This window comes from Artibeus jamaicensis, unplaced genomic scaffold (assembly GCF_021234435.1).
Source record: "Artibeus jamaicensis isolate MK-2021 breed Jamaican fruit bat unplaced genomic scaffold, CSHL_Jam_final contig_1526, whole genome shotgun sequence".
Lineage (NCBI taxonomy): Eukaryota > Metazoa > Chordata > Mammalia > Chiroptera > Phyllostomidae > Artibeus > Artibeus jamaicensis.
This window is the reverse complement of record NW_026521297.1, coordinates 1,592,048-1,613,841: the sequence shown is the minus strand read 5'-3', so window position 1 is coordinate 1,613,841 and position 21,794 is coordinate 1,592,048. Positions and strand designations below refer to the sequence as shown.

The following is a 21,794-nucleotide window of genomic DNA, read 5'->3' as shown; positions in this document are numbered from 1 at the left end:
ATGTCTCCACAGACTCCCAACATACACCTTAATGACTTCCAGTGCTTCCCATTGACACCTTAATCTCCCCAACTGGCCATAGCATCTCCAGCCATTCATCCACACTGCTGATGATCCCCCCAATCTCTCTGATCCCTGTGTCTCCATAAAACACCAACTACTTCATCTGACCCACTCCTGATTAATGCTAACCCCTCAAACACCTCCATACTTTCCACGAACCTCCAATGTATATCTGATTCCAAAATTTCACCGGTCCCCACGACCTCCCCAGTGTTCTAATGATCTGCCAGTAACCCCAAATCTCCTCCTGGCCTCAACAGTCCCCAAAGATAGCCAGTGCCCCAGACTTCTGCTGAAGCCACTCTGCCCCCGCACAGGCCCTCCTGTCCCCCAGGAGGAGCCTCCCAGATTTGTCGTCGGAATGTGCCGGAGGCATCTCACTATCGACAATCGCTGCAATGAACTGGACATCTTCCTCCAAATCCTGCCCCTCTCCCGTGTCTCATTCTTCAGGCCAGGACTACCCCCTACTCCCCTCGTTCGGGCTGCAGACCTGAATGTCTGCCTAGATTCCTACAATTTCCCTTCACCCACTGCTTCCTGTCCCCAAGTTTGCATCGTCACCTGAAGTCCTCTTTTCCAGCCCCTTCCTCTGCACAGCCACAGCCCACACTCCTCCTCTCCTGCTCGGGGTCCTCCTGAATCAGCCTTGTCTCTTCGCTCCCAGACTCCTGTCTTTCCCCCACTTTGGGTCTAGAGAGGAATATCTAAAGCACAAATATGATCAGGCCCTCCCTCCTCTGCTCTAAGTCCCTCTATAGCTCCCCAGTGCTCTCAGGGCAAAGGTAAGCCCCGAGGGGTCTGTTTCTGCCAAATGCTTCCCAATCTCATCTCTCATTACTAACCCCTGACACCTTGTCCCAAAAAACATCAAGCTCCATCAGGAAGGGCGTTGGTGTTGAGGAGACTATACCCACCATGTCTTCTGGTGCTTTGACAAAACCTCAGATGCACGGCCTTCTGGCTAAGCATCTGCAGTTTCATACTGTTGGAGTCCTGCTTGTATTCCTGGGGGTTGCGGCTTTCTATACGTTTGCTGCAGTTGGACCAAGAGAGATGGCATATGCAGATTTCTACAGAAATTAGGATTCCACGAACGATTTTGAGAGCATGAGGAAGGCTGGTATCTTTCAGAGTGCAAAGTGATCTTGGAATGTAAAGGATTTCTTTGGGGTGAATTCTGAGGAAGTTTGTCCCTGACCTGTGTTCCTGACCTATGAAACATAAATGTCTGAGCTAAAGAGTACTTATTCCTGATCAATGATTAAGAAAATTTAAAAAAGTGAAATTTGAGCTCTGGCTGGTGTGGCTCAGTTGATTGAGCACTGCGTGGCTTGAGAACCAAAGGGTCAATGGTTGGATTCACAGTCAGGGCACATGCCTTCATTGCAGGCCAGGTCCCCAGTAGGGGGTGCGAGAGAGGCAACCACACATTGATGTTTCTCTCCCTTTCTTTTTCCCCGCCCTTCCCCTCTGTTTAAATACAAATAAGTAAAATCTTTTAAAAAGTAACATACATTAAAAATGAGGTTTGGGAAACTCCCCCAGCCCATCACACTCTCTTGCCCTTGAGCCTTTGCATGCACTGTTCCCTGTGCTTGGAATGCACCTTCCCACTCTGCTCTTGACCCTTTTAAGAATCAGCCGAGGGGCACTGTCAGGCCTCTGGGCTACCCCCTCTGGGCTTTCATTGCCTGGGGGTGCGTCTGTCACCCCCGTGGAGTGTGAGCCCTGGGAAAGCACAGCAGAGGCTGCTTGGTCACCTCTGAGTCCCCAGCACAGGGCTGGGCCGGCAGGAGACATTATAATAGTTGTGTGACAGCCAGATGAGTGAATAAATGAAACAGATGAGAGAGGCTATCTCTGCGGGGCAACGTCCGTGTTCCTAGCAGAGCCCAAGAGCCCCAACGTGGGGGTCACGTCAACAAACTGGCGAGCGAATGAATAAGTGACTGGGCCGTAATTCCATGGAAACATTTTATTTACAGCCGCTGCCTTCCTTTTTCTACCCCTGCCCTCCCCGGGGCAGAAGGCAAACCGACAGTGAATACACAGCCCATAACTAGGCAGAAGGAACCACCTGCTATCCACCTGCTTGGGGGAGGGGGCTAGGGGGCCTCAGTCTTCCTGGTCCTCATCCTCATCTTCTTCCTCATCCTCCTCCTCTTCCTCTGCAGCTACCAGGGCCTGCTCCTGGGCAGCCTTGAGGGCCTGCTCCTCCTCCACCGTGGGGTCGCTCATCTCCGTGATCTCGGGGCCGCTGGGGTACTCTTGCTGAATGGGGGCCGGCAGGGGCGGGTTAAAGTTCTCCGGATTGTACTTGTGGCCCCAGCCGATGTAGATGTTCTCGAACTTCCTGCGATGGGCGGTGAGACACTGGGAAGTTTTCCCTCCACGGCCCCAGCCCGTACCTTCCCTAACGGTGGGAGTCGGCGCAGACGCGGAGTGACAGGAAGTTGCACACGGTGGGGTGATGTGTGTCCATGAGGGTGCTCTGCTCATCTGTCCGTGCAGGGCTTACTGTGCACCTACTAAGTGCCAGGCCGTGTCCAGCGCTACACTGTCCAACCGCACGTGTAGCTACCGAGCACTTGAAATGTGGTTAGTGCGCCCCAAAACACTGAATTTCTCATTTTATTTACTTTTCTAATTTCACTTGTGATTTGTTCTGCGACCCATTGGTTATTTAGGCATGTGTTACTTCATTTCTACGTGTCTGTGAATTTCCTTCTGTTACTGATTTGTAACTTCATTCCACTGTGGTCGGAAGACTTCTTTTGTGTGACCAGTCCTTTGCAATTTATTAAGCCTCGTTTTATGGCCTAGCATATGGTCCATTCTGAGGTCTTCCATGTGCACTGGAGAATATGTATGCTGCCATTGCTGGCCAGAGTGGATTTTTTTTAATTTTTATTTATTTAAACGTAAACAACAGCCCTGGCTGGGTAGCTCAGTTCGTTAGAGCAGCATCCCATTTACACCAAAATTGCGGGCTTGATCACTGGTCAGGACACATACAAGAATCAATCAATGAATCCCTGGTTGCTGTGGCTCAGTGGATTGAGCACCAGCTTGCGAACCAGGGGGTCACTGGTTCAACTCCCAGTCTAGGGCTTGTGCCTGGGTTACAGGCCAGGTCTCCAGCAGGGGGAGCACGAGAGGCAGCCACACATTGATGTTTCTCTCCCTTCCCCTCTCTAAAAAAAAAATAAATAATATATCTTTATTTTTACAGATTTTATTTATTTATCTTTAGAGGGTAAGGGGAAAAGAGAGAGAGAAATATCGATGTATGATTGCCTCTCGTGCGTCCCCTGCTGGGAACTGGCCTGCAACCCAAGCATGTGCCTGACTGGGAATCGAACTGCGATCCTTTGGTTTGCAGGCCCGAGCTCAATCCACTGAGCTACACCAGCCAGGGCTCAATAATTTATCTTAAAAGAAAATGGAAAATGACCTATGTGGCTCGTATTTTATTTTTGCTGGACGGCACTGGTGTAGATGTGGGGACCTAGCGAGCAGGGAACAAATGGACAGAAATCCCTGCGGCAGGCCTGCTCTTTAGCAGGGGTGTCCAACACGCGGCCCAGGATGGCTATGAATGTGGCCCAGCACAAAATCGTACATTGACTTCACATTTTTTTTTTGCTCATCAGTTTTCATTAGTGTTGTATATTTAAAGTGTATCCCAAGACAACTCTTCTTTCAGTGTGGCCCAGAGACACCAAAAGGTTGGACACCCCTGCCCTGGCTGGTGTGGCTCAGTGGATCGAGCACTGGCCCACAAACCAAAATATCGCAGGTTCGATTCCCAGTCAGAGCACAAGCCTGGACTGAGGGCCAGCTCTCCATTTGGGGGCGTACAGGAAGCAACTGATTGATGTATCTTTCACATATTGTGTTTCTCTCCCTCTTTCTTCTTCCCTTCTCATCTCTTTAAAATAAATAAATAAAACCTTTTTTTTTTTTTTTCTTTTTAAAGAAACTTTGGCCCTGGCTGGTGTAGCTCAGTGGATTGAGTGCTGGCCTGTAAACCAGAGGATCACGGTTTGATTTCCAGTCAGGGCACATGCCTGGGTTGCAGGCCAATTCCCAGCAGGGGGCGCACAAGAGGCAACCATACATTGATATTCTCTCCCTCTCTCCTTCCCTTCCCCTCTAAAGATAAATAAATAAAATCTTTAAAAAAAGAAAAGAAAGTTTGGACGCCCCTGCCAGAGGGAGGGGACTGATAACAAACAAGGACAGAAAGGGTCGGGTCCCGGCCAGTTCACCTTCCTGCAGACTTTTAACTAGAAAGGAAAGAGGAGTAAGTGGGGGACTAGGCAGGGGACTGTGAGACAGGGCAAGAGGCAGAGAGAAGTAGGGAGAGAGACAGCAGGACGGAGACGGACGGAGAGTTTGCCACGGGAGCAGTCGGCTTTGACCTTGCTGTTCCTGAGAGGATAGCTGTCCTCCAGGTCTTCCTGGGGGCTGTCGAACGCACGGAAGCCCCCAAGCCCTGCCCACCCTGGTCCTTGCGGTCAAGGAACCAGCAGCCTCATCCAGAGGGCAGGATCTTGGGCTCGGCCCCTCCCCCCGCGAGTCCCAGCCTCAGCGTGTGAGAAGCTCTGGTCTAGAATGTCCTTCCACCTATTCCCCTCCCCACTACTTCTTTCTTTCCCCAGACATTTCAGATCAAAGCTGCTGGTCTCAGGAATCCTTCCTTGATCCCCTCAAGGCATGATGGACAGATAGGAGCTGTCATTGGTCCCTCCACTGTCCTTAGTGGTATCACTTCAGGATATTGGAGGGGGTGAGGGGTGGTGAGAGGTGTTATACAATTAATGCCCGTGCTCCCTCTGCCCCCTCCCAGGGCAGGACTCACACCTGTCTATTCAACAGAGGGCCTGGTACCCAGCATTTGGTTGGCATTCAAGTCTTTTATGATGAAAAAAAAAAAAAGGATAGATAAACGGAAAGGATGTGTGGATGGATGAATGATTGGGTGGTGGACGTGTAGGTTGGGGTGGGGAGAGGATGGACAGGTGAGTGGGGTTCCCAGTTTGGATCTTTTGCTTTCAGAGGGGTGTTGACAAATTAGGGTGTGGCCAGAAGATAGGTGTTGGCGAAAGCAAGCGTGCCTCTTCCCTGCTTCTGGAGGAGAGAAAAATAGTTGCCAAGCATGTGGTTGAAGTACCAAGGGTGACATGAAATTCCACCTGGACTATGAATCACAGTCGCCAGACAGAGCAGGTTCATCATTGAGATAGAAAAGGAAAATCTGTGAGAAATAGTCACGCCATCTGGTGGACAGAGCCGGTAAGTGCGCCCGCCCTGTAGCAGCAGATGGCGCCCTCTAGCGGTCCATCAGAAAAGCAGGAATGTGCCTTGGTGAGTGGGGTAGACAGGCTGGTGGAGTGTGTCGCTTCTGGTGGGAAGACGCAAAAGTGACTTCGGCCTGCAAATCTTTTGGGGGAACTGATGGGGGATCCTGCTGAGGAAGATTTCTGGCCCACAGAGAGAAGACCCTTCAAACTGGAAGACCTGGCTGGGGGGCTCAGGGAAGTAGTTAGCCGCCCCCCCTGTCTGGGCCCCCCCAAAAGGGGACTCCTGAGTCTTGTAGGCTCTGGGACCCATACAACAGAAAAGGCCTGGGCCAGGGTGCCGGAGAACCAGGTTCAAATCCTGCACATGCTGTGTTACCCTGAGTCGGTTCCTTCCCCTCTCTGATCTTCATTCCCTTATCTCAGGGGCTTACATTCTGGTGTGGGATTTCTCACTTTAGGCCAAGTGGAATCCATGAGAGAAGAGTGAAGGGCTCAGCCCCGGGGGTTTCCTGAAGGGGGCTCCCCTCCCAATCTCTGCCCACCCTGGCGAGTTGTCCCTGCGAGGACCGGGAAAAGACCTACTTGCCAGTGGCGTAGGCGTAGGCCCCCGGCCAGAGGTTGGAGCGCACGATAGCCACGGAGTACTGTGGGCAGAGGCTGCAGGACAGGCGGGCGGTCCAGGGTGACATGTGCATGATTTCTGCGGGGGGAGGGGGCGAAGGGCTTTAGGGAGGTCGGAGGCTCTCCTGCTGGCTCCCCCCCCCCCGCCCAACCCAGCACAGGGGAGGGAGGGGGGATGAGGGAAACTGAGAAGGGCCATAAAGGGAACGGCGGGGACTCATGGCTCTGGCTCTGGACCACCCTCTCGCTGCGTGCCCCTGGAAAGCCATGCCCCTGTCTGAGCCTCAATGCCTGCACCCGGGGAGGGGGACATTAACCTCACCTCCCTCCCAGGGCAGGGGTAAGTCCTGGGCCCCAGACAGGACAGCCACTGCCATTCTCCCTGCGGTTGGCCATTGGTTTGGACCAGGGGGCAGAGGGCAGGGCACAGGCACGGGGCTCACAGACATCAGGGTTGAAATACGGGCCCTGGCCCTGGCTGCTGTAGCTCAGTGGATTGAGCGCGGGCCTGCGAACTAAGGGATTGTGGTTCGATTCCCACTCAGGGCACATGCCTGGGTTGCAGGCCAGTTCCCAGCAGGGGACGCACGAGAGGCAGCCACACATGGATGTTTCTCTCCCTCTCTCCTTCCCTTCCCCTCTAAAGGTAAATGAATAAAATCTTAAAAGAGAAATAAAAGAAATACGAGCTCTGCCCACTCGCCTACTCTCAGTTTCTCCTTCCTGCTTCCTCCAGGTGCCTGAGGTCCCAACCTCAGGAAACGTTTCTGGAGGAGAGAAAAATAGTTGCCAAGCATGTGGTTGAAGTACCAAGGGTGACATGAAATTCCACCCGGACTATGAATCACAGTCGCCAGACAGAGCAGGTTCATCATTGAGATAGAAAAGGAAAATCTGTGAGAAATAGTCACGCCATCTGGTGGACAGAGCCGGTAAGTGCGCCCGCCCTGTAGCTCCAAAATGTAGCTCAAGTCCTGCCTTTTCTGGCAAGGCCTTCCTAGTTCTCTCTCTCTTTCCCTAAGCCTATGCTGGACTCAAAAGAATACATCCTGCCCTGGCCGGGTGGCTCTATTGTTTGGGGCGTTGTCCCCATACACCAAGGTTGCAGGTTCAATCCCTGGCCGGGGCATGTATATACAAGAATCAACCAATAGCCCTGGCTGGTGTGGCTCAGGGGCTTGAGCGCCTGTGAATAAAAGGTCGCCGGTTCAATTCCAGCCAGGACGTGTGCCTGGGTTGTGGGCCAGGTCCCTGATGGGGGGCGTGCAAGAGATCAATATATTTCTCACACATCGATGTTTCTCTCCTCCTCTTCCTCTCCCCCTTCCCTATCTCTAAAAATAAATAATTAAAATCTTAAAAAAAAGTCAGTCCTGGCTGGCGTGGCTCAGTGGATTGAGCACTGGCCTTTGAAACAAAGGTTAACCAGTTTGATTCCCAGTCAGGGCACATGCCTGGGTTGCAGGCCAGGTCCCCACTAGGGGGCGCATGAGAGGCAACCACACATTGATGTTCCTCTCCCTCTTTCTCCCCCTTCTCCTCTCTAAAAATAAATAAAATATTTTTTAAAAAAGAATCAAACAATGAATGCTTAAATAACCAACACATCGCATCTCTTTCTCTCTCTCTCTCTCTCCACCCCCTCCTTACCTCTCTCTCAAAATTTAAAAAAAAGAGCGCATCCCACCAGGTGGGCACTGCCATGAGCCAGACGCAGCTCACAAGGTGGAACCTTTCCCGTAGCCCCATGAGGAGGCACGGTCATTATATCTGTTTTATAGTTTAGAGGCTCAGAGGGATGACTTCTCAACATCACTGCCCTGCCTTCCTCATCCTCCGCACCCCACCACCCCCTTCCAGGCTGGTGGTACAAGCTGAGGAGGACCAGTACCTGCGTCTTCCGAGAGCGGGGTCAGCAGCGGGGGCCCGATCTCCTGCTCCACCTCCTCCATCCCCTCATCGGCCTTCTCTTCCTCCTCCCCCAGCTCCTCCTCCTCCTCCTTCTTCTGCATAGGGTTCACCCAAGTGCAGCGGCCCTGCAGGTGGGGGGAAGGTCAGGTGGCACCTTTGGGGGACAGAGGCCAGCCTGTACCCTGAGAAGAGGTGAAGGGACCAGGCAGGACACTGGGGTTGTCCTTAGGGACCCAGGTTATGGGTGGGAGGACTGGGTTAGTCACACAGGTCAGGGCAGAGGATGGGCCGAGAGAGCCACTGCATTGAGGTGGGGACTCATGCCTCCCGCTGGCTGTGTGGCCCCCATCTGTGCATCCATCCATCCATCCATCAGACATTTAACGAGCATCTACTATAAACAGGTGCTGCGCCAGGTGCTGGGGATGCGTCCTTGAGGAAGAGACCACAAGTCTACGTAATCCTCTGTTTGCTGCTGCAGCAGGAGCAACCGTGCCTTTGAGTACCGGCCGCAGCCCCAGCCCTGCCTGAGGTGTTGCACGCAGGACATGGGGTATGCGCTGTCACATTTTTAAATCAGAAAGACTCGGAATTCCAAGATGTATTGGGCCCAAGGGATTCTGACAAGTAACTGTCCACCAACATCTTTGAAGGGATGAATGAGTGAAGGAATGAATGAGGAATGGATGAGTGAATGAGTGAATGAATGAATGAGGAATACGTGAATGAGTGAGTGAATGAATGAATGAGGAATGGAGGAATGAGTGAATGAGGAATGGATGGATGAATGAGGGAATGGAGGAACGTTACGCACAATGGCTAGCAGACGGCAGACACTTGGCATTCCCGGGAGTCACACCTGCGCCAGCCAGTTCCCAGACCCGACCGGCGGGGGCCGGCGTCCGCGCGCTCACCTGCGGGAGGATGTGCTGCGTGTGGTGCACCCAGTTGGCCATGGAGTCCACCAGCTCCAGCACCGAGATGCCCTCAAAGTCGGGGTTCTCCTCGAACGAGTCGCGCCCCGCGCCGCCCTCCTCCTCCTCGTCGCCCTCCTCCTCGCTGAACTGGTAGAAGCCCAGGGGGCTGATGTGCGTGGCGGCCGAGATGCGCGCGATCTGGGCCCGCAGGTAGTTGGCCTCGTTGCCCGGGAAGGGCGGGTAGCTGACAACCGGCGCGTCCAGGTGGCCGGTGAGGAACTTCTTGATCTTGCGCGCCTGCACAATCTGGTTGGGGGTGACGTGCGGCAGCCTGGTCCACGGCCGGCCCGGCTCGTTGCACACGAAGTACAGGTACTTGTTGGCGCCCAAGCGGCTCTCCTCCTTGGGGATGACGGGCGGGGCCTTCCACAGGCGCTTGGGGAGGAAGTCGGCCACCTTCTCTTCATCCTCCTCGCCCTCCTCCTCGCCGGGCATGTCCAGGACGTCGCCCTCGGTCAGGTCCTCCACCATCTCCTCCTCCTCCACATCCTCCTCGCCCTCCCGGAACTCCACCTCCGCCACCAGGTAGCTGCGTCTGAGCCCCAGGATTTTGCCCCAGAAGCGGCAGGTGTGGATGGGCTGCTGGTCCACCAGCTGCTTCAGGGCCAGGAAGATGCGGAAACTCTCGTCGGAGCTCAGGCCCACGCCGGCCTGCTCGAAGTAGAAGGCCGACTCCATGACGTTGGGCACGGCTGTCTCCAACTGCGGAGGGTGGGTGGAGGCGGGGTCAGAGGGAGGAAGGCTGAAGCCCTGCTCCCTAGCCTAACTCTTCTAGAGTCCAGAGAGCTAAGGCACTGGGTAGCCCGCCTGCTCCTGCGACCCTTCTGGCAGTTAGAAGCAAGGCAAGTCCTTGGGGAGGAATCACACTAAGAGGAAATCCTTTGTTTCTGTATCCTTTCCCCCTTGTTCCTGCCTGGAGTGGGATGTGAGGTCTGGAGCTAAGCAGCTATCTTGGGATCATGAGGCAACCCATGGCTTACACTCTAATGGTGGTGGAGCTGAAAGGTGGAATCCGCCTGGTCCCCAAAGGCATCATGGAGCTGCCTTGCCTCCCCACTTCTAACCACTCTTTCGGTTGCTTGCAACCAAACACACTCTTAAGAGATACAAATGACACAGCAAATTAAGGGAAGAGGCAGGCTCGAACTCAGGAATTAAGGATGCTGGGGATGGGGATGATAAGTCCTGCCCTCACTGCCTCCTTTGTCACTGTCTGCTTTGTTCATGAAGTCTAAGAGAGAGAGAGAGATCAGAAAGGCAGTGAGAACAAGTCAAGGACTGGGACTAGAACTAGAATACAGGGAGGTTTTGGCTTAGCTGACACCATATCCATGTGGCCACAGTTGTCCCAATACTTTTTCATTCAGTCAGAATATTCTTTTTTATTAAATATGTTTTATTGATTATGCCATTACAGTTGTCCTATTTCCCCCCTTCATTCCCCTCCACCCTGCACACCCCCTCCCCTCCTCCCATTCCCCCCTTTAGTTTATGACCATGTGTCTCAAGTTCTTTAGATTCTATATTTCCCATGCTATTCTTGCCCTCCACCCTGTCTATTTTCTACCTACCATCTATGCTACTTATTTTCTGTACCTTCTCCCCCTTCTCCTCCTCCCACTCCCCTGTTACTAACCCTCCATGTTATCTCCATTTCTATGGTTCTGCTCCTGATCTAGCTGTCCTCTTAGTTTGCTTTTGTTTTAGGTGTGGCTGTTAATAACTGCGTTTGCTGTCCTTTTGCTGTTCCTATTTTTTATCTTCTTTTTCTTAGATAAGTCCCTTTAACATTTCATATAATAAGGGCTTGGTGATGATGAACTCCTTGAATTTGGTCTTATCTGAAAAGCACTTTATCTGCCCTTCCATTCTAAATGAAAACTTTGCTGGATAGATCAATCTTGGATGTAGGTCTTTGGATTTCATGACTTGGAATACCTCTTTCCAGCCCCTTCTTGCCTGTAAGGTCTCTTTTGAGAAATCTGCTGACAGTCTGATGGGAACTCCTTTGTAGGTGACTGTCCCCTTATCTCTTGCTGCTTCTAGGATTCTCTCCTTCATTTTAACCTTGGCTAATGTAATTATGATGTGCCTTGGTGTGTTCCTTCTTGGGTCCAACTTCTTTGGGACTCTCTGAGCTTCCTGGATTTCCTGGAATTCCATTTTCTTTGCCAGATTGGGGAAATTCTTTATTATTTGTTTGAATAAGTTTTCCACTTGTTGCTGTTCCTCTTCCCCTTCTGGTACTCCTATAATTCAGATGTTGGAATGTTTAAAGATGTCCTGGAGGTTCTTAAGCCTCTCCTCATTTTTTTGAATTCTTGTTTCTTCATACTTTTCTGTTTGGTCCTTTTTTCCTTCCTTCTGGTCCACTCCCTTGATTTGAGTCCCATTTTCCTTTCCATCACCATTTCTTTTCTGGGCATTTCCCTTTGTTTCAACTAGTTTAGCCTTCATATGTTCCTCTAATTTGTGACTAAAAGCAACCAGTTCTGTGCGCATCCTGATCACCAGTGTTTTGAACTGTGCCTCTGATAGGTTGGCAATTTTTTGTTCACTTAGATTTATGGGCTCTGGGGCTCTGAGTTCTTCTTGAGCCATGTTTGGTCTGTTCGCGCCTGTTACATTTGAGCGAAGCCCTAGATGTTCACCAGGGCGGGGCCACCCAGGTCGCTGGTTTGTGACGTGGTCTGTGGGGGCGGGGTCAGAGAGGGACAATGGCGGTCCCCTCTGCCTCTTCCCGCTGCTGTGGCCTGCGCGGTCTGTCTCACTGCTCGCTCCTTCACTGGTTTATCTGCTCAGGAATGTGTGACTGTGGTCAGCCTGCCGCCTTGTGCCTTCAATGGGTCCGCCCGTCTCAACCCCACTCCTGGGATCCGCCCTTGGCTTCCTGCGTGCCTGGGTCACACGCCCGTGTTGGTCTAGTGGATCTTTCCTGCCTGATCCTGCTCTGCTGCTGGCTCTGCCCCACTTACCGGTTTGGCTGAAGGGTTCGTTGTTGTCGGACTTCCATATAGTTCAATTTTCTGTGTTTTGGCTGTGTTTTTGTTACTAAAACTTGTTGTCTTTAAACTTGGTTGTGTGAGGAGGCACAGTGTTTCCACCTACGCCTCCATCTTGGCCGGAAGTCCAGTCAGGACATTCTTTAAAGATTTTTATTATTAATTTGAGAGAGAGAGAGAGAGAGAGACACTGATTTGTTGTTCTACCTATCTATGCATTCATTGGTTGATTCTTCTATGTGCCCTGACCAGGGATGGAACCTGCAACCTTGGCATATGGGGACTAAGCTCTAATCTACTGAGCCACTGGGCTGGGGCCCAGAAATCCAGCAGGTGCCCTGGCCTGGGTGGCTCAGTTGGTTGGGTGTCATCCCACAAACTGAAAGGTCGCTGGTTTGATTCCCAGTCAGGGCACATGTCTGGGTCACAGGTTCGATCCCCAGCTGAGGTGTGTGTGGAAGGCAGCCCATCAGAATTCCTCTCCTTATTCTTCCCTCCCTTTCCCTCTCTCTAACATTAAAAAATAAAATGAAAGTTGAAGAAATCCAGTGGGTGCCAGCCCCGGGCCAGTGCAGGCACTGATGTGTGGTATGTTGGAGAACAAACTGATGAGGTTCTTCCTCCTGAGGTCAGCGAACCTGCCCGTGGCCTTGGCCTGTGGTCTGGGCCAGGGAAACGCCTGCCCCCTTGCCTGAATTTGAAAACAGGATGGAGAGAAAGGGCGTGTCCGAGGCAGAATAGTAACCCCCTAAAAGAGTCCCCATCCTAATCCTGAGACCTGTGAACATGCGACCTTACACGGCGAAAGGGACTTGCAGGTGTGAGGCCACTGAGGCCCCGGAGATGGGGAGAGTGTCCCGGGCTAACGGCTGGCCTTGAGACAGCACGGGCAGGCCTGTCAGAGAAGACGTGATGGTGGAAGCAGGGGCTGGAGTGGGAGGGAGACCTGAAGAGGCTGCCCCCCGCCCCGCCCCACTCTGGCTCTGGAGATGGACCAGGAAGGGATGCAGGCGGCCCCTGGAATGGGGACGAGTCCAGGAAACAGATTCTCCCCTGAGCCTCCATTAGCAAGGCAGCCCTTGCCTTTGCCCTGATTTTAGCCCAGGGAAACCCAGTTTCAGCTTCTGACCTGCAGAACGGCAAGATAGTAACACATCAAGGTGCCTGCCCTGACCGGGTAGAGGAGTTGGTTAGAGCCTGGTCCCCATAGGCCAACTGGGCATCGCGGCGCATACAAGAATCTACCAATGAATGCATAGGTAGGCGGGGCAACAATGCTCCCTCCCGTTGCGCCCGCAAAAAGTTGTCTTTAGCCACAAAGTTTGTGGTGATTCATTCCAGTGGCAAAGGGAAACCAAGAGAGGGGCCAACGTCTGGGTGTGTCTGGAAGTGAAACAGATGAATGTGCTTTGGCCGACCCTCCGCACAGCCAGACGGTGGAGGCCAGTTTGCAGAGAGAAACAAAGAAACTCAGGATCAGAGCTGGTGAGCTTGCGTGCAGCCATTCCTACAGCCCAGCTCAGGTAAGTGCCCCAGTTCTAATAAGGGAAATGCCTTATTATCTTTATGATAAACCCCACACTCCCTTTTATTTTAGCAAGCTCTCGTGGGTGTCTATTACCGCAAGCCAAATAGTTTTGCCTCATACAACCATTCAGTTCTCTTAACTTAGCTCAGGGGAAGAGGCTTATTTGTGGTTCAAGAAAACATACAGCCTTGGCCGGCGTGGCTCAGCTGGTTGGAGTTCTGTCCTGTAAACCAAAAGGTTGGGGGTTTGGTTCCCAGACAGGCACCTACCTAGGTTGCAGGTTCAGTCCCCAGTCGGGTCATGTACAAGAGGCAACCGATTGATGTTTCTCTCTCACATGGTTCTTTCTCTCCCCCTCTCCCCCCCTTCCTTCCCCTCTCTCTAAAATCACTGAGCATGTCCTTGGGTGAGGATTCAAATAAACAAACACACATATAACAAAGACATACAAGCCCCACTTAAAGTCAGGATGAAAAAATCAGACCAAAGAGGTGAGTTCCTCATTTAAGGTCTGTGGTCAGCTTCTGGAAAGTACAGTGATTCCCACCAAGCACTTGAAAGCTCAAGGTAATAAAAAGTTCAAGGTGCCCTGGCTGGTGTGGCTCAGTGGATTGAGTGCCAGCCTGTGAACAGAGAGGTCACTGGTTCTACTCCCAGTCGGGGCACAGGCCTGGGTTGCAGGCCAGGTCCCCACTTGGGGGGCGTGCAACGGACAACCGATCAGTGTATCTCTTGCACATCGATGTTTCTCTCCCTCTTCCTTCCTCTCTTCCCCTCTCTCTAAAAATAAATAAGTAAAACCCTGACAAGTTCAAGGTGGACCCCTTTCCTTCAGCTGCTTTACACGGTTGTCGAGTCACTGGCCAATTTTCTTGAAGAAGGCGAAAATGCGAGAGCTAATACATTTCATTGCTCACTTTTGCTGGACACACCAAGGACTATTTGCGTCCTGTTTCCAGCGCGCTGAAATAGTACGCAAAGAGTGACGCAAATTCCAGAAAGGTGGCGCCGCGCTTTGCAGGGGCCTGCTGTAACCAAGTGGCCGCAAACGCTGGAGGCCAGATGCAAGCCGTGGGCAGCGTAGGCGCCTTCTGAGGCCTGGGGGAGGCTGCTCCCTGCCTCCCTCCCTGTCCCTGGTGGTTTGCTGGCATCTTTGGCTCTGCTTGGTTTGTAGGGTCATTGCTTCGGTCTCTGCTTTCATGTTCACCTGGTGTTTTCTACGTGCGTGTGTGCGTGCGTGCGTGCATGTGTGCGTCAGTAGCCAAAGTTAAGCTTTATAAGGCCACCGGTCACACTGGACTAGGGGCCCGCCCTGCTTGGGTGGGACCTCGGCACAGCTGATTACACCTGCAGCGATCCCATTTCAGGTCACAGGCTGAGGTACTGGGGGTCGGGGCGTCAACGTGTGAGTTTGAGGGGGACCCGATTCAACCCACAGCAGAGGGTTAGTGTGAAAGTGAACGATGGCGTTTGAACTGTAATAGCTAAATGTAAAAGGTTCGGCCACAAACACACGGAGGCCTTCCCTAACGGTGTATACTGCATTCTCGCGGTAAAGAAAGCATCCTTTGCGAACCCAGAGTTAGAGCGGACAGGTGATTCCTCTCCCGGTGCCTGCTGGGGATACTACTGTTCACAAAGGTTGGAAGTCCCTTCGCAAAGAAGGATTGCAGGTTCCCACCCCCGCCGAATGCAGCGGTGGCCAGGACACCTGCTCTGACCATTTGAAATGGCGGGGAAAGGGGCCGTGTCTCACCCAGGCAGAAGCCCTAAGAACCCACATGGGGTTTGTTAGGATCTTTTTTCTCCTCCGCAGCTGCGGACGCCTGTGTCGCAGCCGAACCTCCAGCGCCCTGGGTTCCCCGGTGGCGGGTGAGCAGAGTCCTCTTGCCCACCCTGGATGGACAGGTGGTGGGCGTGGGAACCACACTGTGTGGTGTGGGGCGGCTGTTTGTTATCTCAGCTCCACGTGGCACACCCTGACTAAAACCCTAGAGTAGGGGAAGGGTTCCTTTTTTTTAAGATTTTATTTATTTAATTTTAGAGAGAGGGGAATGGAGGGGGAAAGGGTGGGAGAGAAACATCGACACATGAGAGAACCATTGTTGCTTCTCCCACGCCCCCAGCTGGGAATGGAACTGGTGACCTTTTGGTTCACAGGTCAGGGCCCAACCCACTGAGCCAAACCAGTCAGGGAGAGAATGGCTATTTTGAAAGTGATTCCAACAGTTTTCCTCAGTCTTTAAACACCTTGAGGAAGCTTGTTTGTCCAACCGATGTTGAATTCAGCAATATGGGGGGGTCAGGGGCAGAGTCAAAATGTAACCCTGAGACTCACCATCTTGCAGACAGGAGGGAAGGTAAGGGAATGAGCACAGGAAACTCTCTCGGGGGGAGTGTGCCTGGCCTCTGAGCCAATGGCTGTTACCCTCCTCCTAGGGACACCCCCATCCACATGGCAATGGGGTGGGGTGGTCTCACCGACCATGTTTAAATGACCTTACCCTGCTCTCCTGGCTACTGTTGGTTGGAGCAAGAGTGGACAACTGTCCGCAAATGACAGATCAGACTCTGCTGCTCCCCACTTCCCCCACCCCCACTGCAAACTGCCTCTTTTGGGTAGGAAAGGGGGGAAGGAGAGAAGACAGCCCTCAGTGTCCCCGCCGGAGCCACCTTGCCAACCCTCGACTGCCCGCCACCTATCAGGTGTGAGAGAAAGTTCTAGCTCGTCTAAGTCACTTGTCTCCATTTCAACGACATCATCTATTTCCTGCCTTAAAGGGGCCTGCACTGTCCAACCAGTGTAGTAAGGTGTTAGCGTTTGGACTATGGCGTCATAATACTAAAGTTAGTCTGAAATTATAAACGAGGGCACGGATTACAGAATATAGAAACGTTGCCCTACACAGGCATAACTCAGTGGGAGAGGTAGCATTTCTAAGCAGGGTGGCGTCAGGGCTAGCCATCTGGAAGAAACGGAAAATGAGAGAACGAGAGCCCTTCTTCCGTCCGTCAGACAGAAAAATGTAAGATGCTGAGTCACCAATTTCTTTGATTCTCTTGTGCAGACCACAAGCCTCCACAGTTTTGTCCTTCTGCAGACCTCACATTAAGAACTCCAGCTCCAGCCCTGGCTGGTGTGGCTCAGTGGACTGAGTGCCGCCCTGTGAGCCTAAAGGTCACCGGTTCGATTCCCAGTCAGGGCAAGTGCCCGGGTTGTGGGCCAGGTTCCCAGCAGAGGACCTGCAAGAGGCAACCGATGGGTATTGTTTGTCTCGCACATCAATGTTCCTCTCCCCCTTTCTTCCCCTCTCTCTACAAACAAATAAACAATAGCTAAGACCCCTCCCACTCCAAGTTTTGAGGGGGCGGAGTCTCCCATGGGATTGAATTTCAATGAGACTCGGAGTCCTAAGGGGGTGGAGCCTCAAGGGGCAAAGCGTTCTACAGAGGCAAGGACTTCCGGGGCTTGCTTTAGATGGGAGAGCAACCTGGGGTGTGGGGGGTGGGACGGTGCAGTTCTAACGGGGTGGGGCCTCCCTAGGGGAGAGAGAGAGAGACTGTTGATCTGGAAACTTAAAACCATGTTCTCAGATAAAACTGTCCTTCGTGCCTGAAACTTGTATTCCCGCCTGCACTCTGCCGTCAAGGGCGCATTTCTTTGTGAAGGCCATCGTTCCTGCGATCTCTCACCAAGCCACCCCACTGTCCCCAGAATCTCAGAAACCCAAGAGTGAGCACAGACCAAGGCATCCGCACTTTGGGTCAAGATCCTGGCGCCCTGTCTCCAGCCCTCCCTTGCTTCCCGCCCTCTGAGCTTAAGTCTTTCCTCTGCAAAGAAGATTAACAGGTGGAGCTTGCCTTGCAGGGTCGCTTCAGGTCTGAAAGGAACTCAGAGGGCATCAGAGGTGTCAGAATTATGGTAAACAGGGAGTCCTTGTTTCTTGAAGGAGCGAAAGACTATTTCACGCGAATTTTGGGCAGTCGTCCAATTCTGGAAACTAGTAGGGTGTTAACGAGTCACGGAGTCGCCGCGGTTGGAAGAGTTTCTTCACAGGTCTCAGCTTACAAAAGGGGAAACGGAAGTCAGGGGATAAGGGGCAGTTTCGCGTGAGCGACACCAGGGGGCAGTGTTTCCCAGAAAACGTGTACAAAGCTGTTATTTTCGTGGGGGTGGAGTAATGTTTGGTGGGAGACAAGAGCCTACACCTCCATGTCTTCTACGTGCCAGCTGGAGTCAGCTTTCTTTTTTTTTTTTAAGGATTTAAATTTATTTATTTATTTAAAAATATTTTATTTATTTATATTTAGAGAATGGAAGGGAGGGAGAAAGAGATGGAGAGAAACATCAACGTGTGGTTGCTTCTCACAGGCCCCCAAATGAGGGGCCTGGCCTGCAACCCAGGCATGTGCTCTGCCTGAGAATCCAATCAGCGACCCTTTGGTTCACAGGCCTGCACTCAATCCACCGAGGCGCTCCAGCCAGGACTGGAGTCAGCTTTCTAAAGGGTGGAGCTGACCCACGAGCCTTTCCTCTGCTTCAAGCCCTTCCATGGCGCTCCAGTGGCCTCAGGAGAAAGCCTACAACTTTTAGCCTGGCGTTCGAGGTTCTCCGTGACAGGGTCCCGGCCCCCTCTGCTGGGCACTCAGACTAGACCGAGACAGTCTGTGTTTCCGGCCTGGGCCCTGCGCTCCCTCACTCCCAGGACTCAGCACCGGCTGTGCCCAGGCCTGGGCGACCGCTCCCCGCCCCCAGCCCCACCCCTGCGCCCGCCCCACTGGCGCGCTCACTCACCGGTTCGTCCTCTACCTCCTGCTCACCCTCACCGCCGCCGCCCCGCACGAACAGTGCCTTCTGCTTCTCCGCCATCTCGTAGGTGGGCTGCATCTCCGGGTCATCCCGCAGCGTGTCCAGCTTGGGGTGGAACCACTCCGTCTGCGCCGTGCGGTTCAGTGATTCCAGGATAGACAAGGGATCCTGGGGCCGCTGGTTCAGGATTTTGGTCAGCACGTTCACCAGGTGCTCGTACCTGCCTCCCGAGGGAGTTGGGAGGTGGGGGACAGAACTCACTCAGCTCGTTGCTGTGCGCCTGGCCCTGGCCTGGCGCTGGGGACGCAGGAGAGAAGAGACAAGGTCTCTGCCCTGGTGGGTGGAGCTAACATTCTGATGGTGGAGACAGACATTCACCAAATAGGCACCATATATAGGGTGCCAGGGGGGCCGTCATTTCCATAGAGACGACAAAGTGGGGTGTGGGGACTGGGGATGTCAGGGATAGGGGACGGTTTGCGATTTTCAACAGGGAGGCCAGGAAGGCCTCACCCCGGTGACAGGAAGCTGAGATCCGAATGAAGTGAGGGGAGAACGGTGCAGATGTTGGGGGGACTGCTTCAGTCACAGGGAACAGAAGGAGCACAAACCCTGAGTCTATGACAATCTTGATACCAAAACTCAAGGAAACTAGGGGAGGGGAAAATTGTAATTCCATGCTGATCTCATTCAGAATTACAGATGCTGAGGAAAATATTAGCCAATGGCATCCAGCAGTTGCTCAAAAGGAAGACACACCATGACAAAACGGGGCTAATGACAGGGATGAGGGACTGGACTGACACTGGAAAAACAGAAAAAAACCCGTAATTCCTCATATCAGTGTGTTAAAGAGGACATATGTCAGATCACCTCAATAGGTGCAGAGAAATTGTTTGATAAAAGTCAACACTCATTCATGAGTTTTAAAAGCCTGGAAAACTAGGAGTAGAAGGCAATTGTTAAGTAATCTGATAAAGGGTAGCCACAAATAACCTACAGCACACACACCAAACATAATGGCAAAAGACTGTTTTTCACCATGAGATCAGGATTGCAGATGCCTGCTTTCATTTCTATTAAATATTGCACTGGAGGTCTCAGCCAATGCAATATGACATGAAAAAGTACTGAAAAGAAAAAAGCCAAACAGTCATGGTGTGCAGATGGTATGTTGGGAATGATGTACCAAGGCCTTGAACTGAGGGTGTGCCTGGCACGTGGGAGGAACACTAAGGAAGTCAGTGAGGCTGCAGGAGTGAGCGAGGGGGGTTGTGGTTGGGGAGGAGGCTGGTGTGATAACAGTATGGTACAGTTTCTGTTTGCCAAGTCAGGCACTGTGTTGGGCACTTGAGAGTTGAATTCTCACCACAGTCATGCATCTAAAGAATAATTACAATTCCCACCCTCCAGATAAGGAAACTAAAAAAAGCTGAGGGCGTGAGGTCACACAGTAGTTGGTAGCACAGCTGGGATTTAAAACTAGGTTGGTCTGATTTCAAAGCACCTAACCATCTGCGGCGTAGAAACCCTTTGGCAAGTCTTGGGGGTGGTAGAGGGACATCATTGAATTGGGAAGGGTAAGGAGAGGTCAGAATTTGGCCAGGGCTTTTCAATAAGGGGACTTGAAACTAGAGGGCCGAGAACTGTCAAAGAAGTAAGTGCTAGTGGTTAGTTTTGACTCAGTTCTGGATAAAGTTTGGAGAGCAGGCAGAGGCTGAATGGTACAGGGCCTTGAAGGCTGTTGCGAGGAGCCTGGGCCTTCCTCTGAGGGCACTGGGGAACTGTGACGGGCTCTGCACACGGCAGGGACGGGGTCAGCTTTGTGCGTCAGCCAGGCCTCCACCCTCACCTCCTCCCACTCCTGTTCCTCTTCCCTCGGTTCTCGTCACACCCGCTTCCTCACTGTCCCTCAAACAGAGCGAGCCCCAAAGCCTTCAGACTTGCTGCGTCCTATCCCTGGCCCCCATGTCCTCCTGATACGTGCAGGGTGCTCTCCCTCACTGTCTCCAGGTCACTAAGTGTCACTTTCTCAGAGAGGCCTTTCCTGACCTCATGCTCTTAAACATGCTCTCCCTATACCCCCCCATCTTATGTTTTCACCTTAGTTCTTATCACCTTATTGTTTGTTCTAGTTACTGTCCATTCTCCCACTGGAACGTGGAGGGTGGCCGGAGAGGTGTATGACACCTGCAGCCAAGTGGCCTGGGCACGTGCCTTCCTCAAGCAGGACAGCTTAGCAGTGAACAGAGCCAACCCACTGGTGCTGGAACCCGGGCTGTGCCACACCCTCGCTGTGTTATTAGCTCGGATGTGGGACCTAATTTCTGGGTCCCCCACTGTAAAAAGGGGACAGCAGATGTGCGGATCTCAGCCGTGAGAACTAGAGGTTAACGTGTCTGCTAAGTCAATGCCGTTTTACTTGTGAGTTGTTAGCGTTTGTTCTGACTCCTAGTCTGAGTCAGAGGTCTCCAGAGCAGCTGCCGATTCTCCCTGATTCTCCCTGAGGGCCGACCCCCTGTCTGAGGAGACCTTGGAGCCTGAGGCAGGGTCCCGCCCCTCCCCCCCTCCGGAGCCCCCTCTCACAGGCTGAGGTCGCAACTGACGCTGGTCTGCTGCAGGTAGGCCTTGGCGTTTTGCACGGCCAGCTCCCGGGGCTCCGGCTCGTACACCTCCATATTGAAGGGCATGAAGCCCAGCTCAGAGGTCGACAATTGGAGGGCGGGGTCATCCCTCGTGTAGGGCCCGTGCTGGGTCCCTCGGCGGAACTGCGAGTCTTCTCTCTGATACGCGTTGAACTGGCCCAGGAAGTCGGGCTGGGAATCCTGGTAGGATGACTCCAGTTGCTGGAAGAGGTTGCCTTGGCCCTGCTGTAGCTGCTGCAGCATGAGGTCGGCGTTGTGGGTGGCCTGGACCCTGCCTTCGTCCACATAAGTTTGGCGCTGGAAGTCCGAGGGGAAGCCTGCGCTCATGGACGGGTACTGTATGCCGCCCTGGGACAGCGCCGAGTTGTCATACTGGCTCAGGCCGGCCCCTTGTGCCCACCCCTGGAAGGTGGACCGGCTCTCGGGCATCTCAGTAACGCTGCTCAGGCCCTGGGTGTCAAACGCCACCTGGGGCATCTCCTGGGGCACCGCGGCCTGGGACAGAGAGTGCTCCCGACTGCGCCCCTGGTCGGAGGCCTGGGAACTTCTCCGCCTCTCGGACGGCTCGGGGTCGTGCTGCGGGTCCCCCATAGTCCAAAAGCGGCAGGAGACTTCTCGGAGGGAGGCCTGCAGCCAGGCGGACCAGTTGCCCGCCCGCACTCGCCCAGCAGCCGCTAGGCCAGCCCGCCCGTTTCTAAGGAGGGGCGGGCCGTTACCAGGGGAGGACACGAGCCGACGGAGGGGCCAAAGAGCAGGTGCCCGCGCAGGCGCAGCCCCAGGCCCCAGGGGCCGCCAGTGATCGGAGGGCCCTTTGGCACGTTCACTAGGTTCCCCGCAGTCCCTTGGCCGACTCGCTGCAGCGTTGAGACTACACCCACGCCCTAGACCCGCGATGTTTTTTTTTTTTAATTTTTTTTAAAGGCAAAGC

The 21,794-nt window shown here is 53.1% G+C and overlaps 1 protein-coding gene across 1 annotated transcript; it reads right to left on the bottom strand.

The window, feature by feature from the left end:
* Window positions 1–2,145: 2,145 nt before the first annotated feature.
* On the bottom strand, window positions 2,146–21,699 carry RSPH6A (radial spoke head 6 homolog A). The gene is made up of 7 exons (XM_037136805.2): window positions 21,305–21,699; window positions 20,808–21,268; window positions 18,207–18,441; window positions 8,819–9,583; window positions 7,885–8,029; window positions 5,955–6,072; window positions 2,146–2,419 (listed from the first exon to the last, which is right to left on the bottom strand). The coding sequence occupies exons 1-7, from the start codon at window positions 21,455–21,457 to the stop codon at window positions 2,182–2,184; spliced, it is 2,115 nt and encodes a 704-aa protein (XP_036992700.1). The 5' UTR covers window positions 21,458–21,699; the 3' UTR covers window positions 2,146–2,181.
* Between the last annotated feature and the right edge of the window lie 95 nt (window positions 21,700–21,794).

Bases quoted from the DNA above. Each gene is read 5' to 3' on its own strand.
- RSPH6A (XM_037136805.2), bottom strand. From the start codon at position 21,457: ATGGGGGACCCGCAGCACGACCCCGAGCCGTCCGAGAGGCGGAGAAGT. The intron at 18,442-20,807 runs GTGAGAGGGGGC...CTCGGGAGGCAG, and splicing joins GTCAGTTGCGACCTCAGCCT to GTACGAGCACCTGGTGAACG. The intron at 2,420-5,954 runs GTAGGTCTTTTC...CGCCCATCGCAG, and splicing joins TACGCCTACGCCACTGGCAA to GAAGTTCGAGAACATCTACA.